At 51.6% G+C, this 6,312-nt stretch overlaps 1 protein-coding gene across 1 annotated transcript in view; it reads left to right on the forward strand.

Annotated features, from left to right (window-relative positions):
• Positions 1–4,750, forward strand: part of LOC122551954 — a 10,490-nt gene extending 5,740 nt beyond the window's left edge. Inside the window, exon 4 of the mRNA XM_043694525.1 lies at positions 2,326–4,750. Coding sequence (XP_043550460.1) covers positions 2,326–2,451 — 126 coding nt within the window. The 3' untranslated portion in view covers positions 2,452–4,750. The remainder of the gene's footprint in view (positions 1–2,325) is intronic.
• Positions 4,751–6,312: the final 1,562 nt, after the last annotated feature.

A 6,312-nucleotide genomic window follows, 5' to 3' on the forward strand; every position in this document is an offset into this window, starting at 1 on the left:
AACCCTCCACCACCACCCTCTGTCTTCTACCTTTGAGCCAGTTCTGTATCCAAATGGCTAGTTCTCCCTGTATTCCATGAGATCTAACCTTGCTAATCAGTCTCCCATAGGGAACCTTGTCGAATGCCTTACTGAAGTCAATATAGATCACATCTACCACTCTGTCCTCATCAATCCTCTTTGTTACTTCCTCAAAAAACTCAAATCAAGTTTATGAGACATGATTTCCAAAGCACAAAGCCATGTTGACTATCCCTAATCAGTCCTTGCCTTTCCAAATACATGTACATCCTGTCCCTCAGGATTCTCTCCAACAACTTCCCCACCACCAAGGTCAGGCTCACTGGTCTATAGTTCCCTGGCTTGTCCTTCCCGCCCTTTTTAAACAGTGGCACCACGTTAGCTAACCTCCAGTCTTCCGGCACCTCACCAGCGACTATCAATAACAGAAATATCTCAGCAAGAGGCCCAGCAATCACTTCTCTAGCTTCCCACAGATTTCTAGGATATACCTGAGGCTGGAATCCTTACAGGACGGGTCCCTGGTACTGTGAGGGAGCAGTGCTAACCACTGAGCGACCGTGCTGCCCTGTGGAATGAGGTGTGAGCTGTTACATAGAACTCCAGCAGGAGCTGTGTTTACAGCACAATCCCCACACATGCAGTCCACACTGACCTTCCAAAGAGTAACATTCACAGACCCATTTCCCCTACCCTATAGTTACTCCTGACTAATACACCTAACCTACACATCCCTGAACACTATGGGACAATTTAGCATGGCCTGTTCACCCTAACCTGCAAATCTTTGGACTGAGTGGAACTCGGAGCATCCGGAGGAAAGCCACGCAGGCACAGGGAGAATGTGGTAAGTCCACACAGACAGTCGCCTGAGGCTGGAATCGAACCTGGGTCCCTTGCACTGTGAGGCAGCAGTGCTAACCATTGAGCCACCGTGCCGCCCCACTTGGGAGGTCAAGTCTAAAAGAACAGTTAGTCCTTTCAGGTGTGAACTTAGAAAATGCTTTGTCACAAAGTATGGTTAAAGGTTGGAATTCTCGTCTGCAAATGACAATTGAATATTAACCTTTAACCTAAATTGAATGGTTCTTTGCTAAGGAAAGCATTGAGGGAAGTGGAGTTAGTTGCAGATCAACTATGCTCCAATTGAATGGTTCCTGGGGCTAACTGGTTTGGTCCAGTTGCTATCCTGGTAATGGTGTAGGCATCTTGCAGTGTCCTAGTGGTATTCAGGTAGCCTGGAGATCCAGAAACCCAGCTGTGGGAATGGACAAGTGTTACTGCAGCAGGAATTAAATTGTTCTTGAGGTTTTGTTAAGTGTAGTGTGGGAGGTGTGGGATAACCACCCCCCTCCAGAATAAGGACCTTCCATGCAGATGGTTTAACATATCAACTGAAAGATGCCATATCAGAAACATGAGAGGAAACTGGGAGGGAAGTGAGTACTGTGTAGCCAGCACTGGAGCATGCACAGTGGTGTTAGCACTGCTGCCTCACGGCATCAAGGACCCGAGCTCAATTCCAGCCTCTGGCAACTGTCTGTGTGGAGTTTGCACGTTCTCCCCGTGTCTGTGTGCTCCAGTTTCCTTCCACAATCTAAGGATGTGCAGGTTAGGTGAATTGGCCATGCTAAATTGCTCATAGTGTCCAGGGATATAACGATTAGGTGCATTAGTCAGGGATAAATGTAGAGCAATATTTTAGGGAATAGGTCTGGGTGGGATTCTCTTCAGAGGGTCGGTGTGGACTCGTTGGGTGAAATGGCCTATTTTCACACCATAAGGGATTCTATGAACTCTATGAGCACAGCTGCTAAGGGGCTGAATGGCCTCTGACAGACAGCAGGCTCTGTGATTCACTAACACAGCAGTGGGAAAAGAGGGGAGGAGGGGGTTGAGGGATGTAGGAAGACAGTGAGGGGAGGGGCTGAGAGTCCAGGCAGGGGGAGCAATGTCTGTGGATGTGGGTAAAAGACCTTTGACTTGGAGGAATTTTAAAGTGTTCTGGAAAGGAAATGAAGGTGATATTAGGAATGTGGTGGAGACAGGTTCCTTTGAAGCACTGGGATGTTTATTTTAGAATGTCGAGCCATCCAGGGATATGAGGAAAATGTTGGAGATTGGTATGAGGGAACGGGGCCAGTACAGGCACATTGGGCTGAAGCATCACTTCCTGGAGGGAACTATCTAATAACGTAGTCTTCTTCTGTATATAATCTCGAATTTGGAAGTATCGAAAGAGGTCTCCATTGGGTAATCCGAATTTCGAGTGGGAGTTTCTAACAAAGCGTTTGCTCCTTCCAGGTTCCCATTGCCTCTTGGTTTGATGACATGTCTGACACCGAATTGCTGGATCTCATCCCTTTCTTCGAGAGACTGTCGAAGGAAGAGGACATTTTCACATTGCTGCAGGAACACCAATCGAGGTAGCACTGAGCGAGGCCCTGAATGGACAAACCTCGATCTTCCTGCTTCCTCACCAACACGCTCCCCTACCCTCGCTGATGGGGAGGTGGGGAGCAACTCCGCTCTGGGCGAAGCCATGACTCCTCTCACCCTGCGTGCCTTTCCTTCATCGAGAGGGAGAATAGCAAATACGTGAGCACTGCTCACCCAAACAGCGCGGGGGGGAAGAGACGCACACATAGGCACACTGCGCGCACAGGCACACCACACACACAGGCACCACGCGCGCGCACGCACCGCGCACACCACGCACATGCATACCACACACACAGGTGCATGCGCACACACAGGCACACGTGTGCACACAGGCAGACACTCTCAGACACACACGCACGCACGCACACAGGCAGCCACGCACAGGTGCATGGGCGTGCGCGCACACACACACACACACACCAACTGTTTGCAACCCCCCTCCCCTCTGCACAGCACTTAGAAATACACATACAGAAATCAGGACTGGCTCCTGCCGCACTTGGCCACGTTCTCTTCTACACTGTATTTCCATCGATTGGAACCGGGGGAGTGGGTGCTGTGTCTGAATGGGTTTCAGTTTGGGGAGTGCGATATCAGGCAATCATCTCCATTGGTGTGACCATTGTTCTCTCCTGTTCTCTCACTCCTTCCTCGAACCTCCTTACTGGGGATAGAAGGTCAACCGCAATGCCTTCTACAGCTGATCAGCCGGCCATGCCAGTGAGCTGGGGGCTGTGTGGGATGATTGATTACAGAGTGAAAGTTGTTAAATCATTAGAAAGATTTCCCTTGACATAAAAGAACCTGGAGAGAAGGGCAGGCCAGTTGAGCTAAAGGTAGATGTGTGAAGTGGTGTTTGATACAGAGATGGGAGATGGTGGGAGGAGACGACAGGCCTGGAGATTGTGGGGGGATGGGGATGGGGAACAGTGGCAAGGTTAAAGGGATGGAGTGAGTCTGGTGTTTTGGTGTGTCAGGTCTGAGGGGCCGAGTCCTGGGATTAGCACTGTGACTAATATTCAGGCTGCTTTCCGCCGGGATTAAACTCCGTGATTCCGTTTTTTAAACATTTGAACAATTAAATGCCCTGGCAGCTGTTTTTTTTAGTATCCCAGTCTGACAGCCTGTTAGAAACAGAAACTCAGGAACTCCCTTCCAATTGGAACACATTGTTGGGACAGCGGGGGATTTAAATAAAAACTCACTGGTGAAGTTAAGAAGTTTGTTCTCTCCTCTCGAAACCATCTTGACCCACATTGGAGTAAACGAGAGCTCCTTCGGTGCTGCTGTTCGGCTGTGGTAGGAATCACAGTCAGACTTTTCCTGCTAGCAGGCCGTCATGGCTTTAACTGGGTCGGGGTGTGGGGGTGGGGGGAGGTTAGGCAGCTAAACATTCCACTGCCCCCTCACCCACCCCCCTCAACTTGGGGCAGTGAGGGTCACGATATACCTTCCCACAATACCCCAGCTCTGTCACGCAGATGCACCATGCCTCCCCATCCCAGACAGGGGCCTACACTAGCCTGCTTTACTGCCTCAGTGTGATAATTAAACAGCTCAGCCTCTGAACTGGCCATACATACCAGCAAGAGCAACAGGTTACCGACTCTCACCAGGTTAAAGGACCCTTTCCCTTCACCTCTCTGTACATTGTACCGCTATGCACCATACTGAGGGATGTACAGGACAGAGACAGGCCATTCGGCCTGCATGATGCATCGTGTTTCTGCTCCTACTCTCCTGAGCTTCTACACTACCCCCAGCACCCACACCCCTCGCCCTATCATGCTATCTCTCTGTGTCTCTCCCTCTGTTTATTCAGACTCCCCTTGAAGTGATCGCCAACTTCCACTCCCTACTCTCCCCACTCCCCGAGACAGAGCTCCCCCTGCCCAGACAAACCCCTCCCCCTCCCCCGAGGGAAGACGGTTTTCCTGAAATCCCAATGGGATTTTTTGGGCTTTATCCTGGGGGCCCATGTAGTGGTGTTCTTGGTGTGGCTCAGCCTGGGTGCTGATCGCCCACTGAAGCCAGCACACAGTGCTCAGGGGGAGTGGGATACACCACATGGTTACTCTGCTGTTTCTGACACCCCCACTGTGCAGTTTGACACTGCGCACAATTATCACCAGTTTAAACAATTTTATTTAATCAGTGCAATTTCGTTAAACTGATAAATTACTGATTTACTTTGTTTGTTTATAGTTCAATTTAACTTAATTGTTTATAACATAAAATGATTAAGTGGGTGATAGTGAATTTATTGTAACCCCCTCGGGAATAAACAGGGCCCAATCTGTCAGGGCGGTGGAGGCTGGGTGAGGGTCATGTTGAGGGATGACCTGACTGGGAACACGCTCGCTCTCTCGCTTGCTCGCTCTCTCTCTCTCTCTCTCTCTCTCGCTCGCGCGCTCTCTCGCTCTCTGTCTCTCCCATCCACCTCCTCTCTCTCTCTCCTTCCCTGTCTTCTCTCTTTCTCCTTGCCCCTTCTCTCTCCCGCTTCGCTCTCTCATTTCTCCATCCCCCCACCTTCTCTTCCCCTTCCATCTGCCTGCTCCCACCTAGTGTTTTTCCTGCCGCCTTACCCCATCCTCCTCCCTCTGTTGCACACACACACACACAAACACACACCCCACACACACCCCAGTCCCTCAGGGAGTTAAATCTCCACACTTTCAGAAGCAGCTTCCCATTCTCCTCAGTGAAAGCCCCCCGAGCTGTGGTCATGGCTGTGTGTGTGTGCCAGTCATTCCCCTCTCCTCCCACAGACCGCCCGGGAAACGTTGGGGGGTGGAGGTCATCCTGATCTCGATGGGGCGATGCCCCACCTGGTTGAATATCTGTGCACTCCCACTGCAGATCCATGAGCTCTTAGAGGGACGGAGCAGAGAGGGGAAGGATGGTGGGTGTTTGGTATCGGCTGGCCTGACCATAAGGCCCTGGGTTGAGGATGTTAGGTGGGAGGGTTGCTCATCCTCCCCCAGGGTCACCGCAGGAAGGACGGGGGGTGGGGATGGAAGCTGCTTTGTGTCCTAAGCACACAGCGGTCTTGAGGGAGCTCTGATAGATCTCCCTCCCCACCCCTCCCCCCCTCGGCAGCTGTTCCTTGGGCACCCTCTGTCCGGTGTCTGGGGTGGTGGGGGACAGCTGAAATACTAGGCAGCTAACACACTGTGGTGTGTAACAAACATAAGGAGGATCTCAGTCATGGTCACGCAGGCTGAGTTTAGAATTTTTGCAGAAACTGTGATTTACTTTGAGGCAGGTCAGTGACATGGAGGGATGGCTGTGGTGGGGGGGGAGGGGGGAATGCTGTTCTGAAGGTGTCCTCATACAACGGCTGTCTGTACAGATTCTGGGGGTGGGGTGGGGAATGTAAAGATTCCCGACGGCGGGAGAATTGGATGGGGTCAGTGGCACCCATTACCCCTCAGGGCAGCCCTTCAAAAGGGTGAATCCAGCGCTCTCAGTCTCAGGCTTGTGATGTGATGCCCATCACGGTGGAATAGCCTGCTGACACTCCACCGCTGGGTGGCCTCAGGAGGAGGGTGACAGCTGTTTAGCCTGCCAGGAGATGACACTTGCCTGAGTGGTGGGGCGGAAGTTAAGTGATTGGTTCAAGGAGCTCTGTCAACCTGACAGGAGCAAGAGTCTCAATGTCATGTGGCAAGGTCCCTCCATCACACACCCATCGCCTACCTAAACAACACCAGCCTACATTCAGAGCTCCCCAGGTCCTGGGCCACCCCAACACCCAACTTGCTTCCAGTTGACACTGAGCTGAGAGTTTAGGATTTGCCGCCACCGTCCCCCTTGAGCAGGGTGTGTGTGATGCAGGCTGCAGTGTGT

This window comes from Chiloscyllium plagiosum, chromosome 7 (genome assembly GCF_004010195.1).
Source record: "Chiloscyllium plagiosum isolate BGI_BamShark_2017 chromosome 7, ASM401019v2, whole genome shotgun sequence".
NCBI lineage: Eukaryota > Metazoa > Chordata > Chondrichthyes > Orectolobiformes > Hemiscylliidae > Chiloscyllium > Chiloscyllium plagiosum.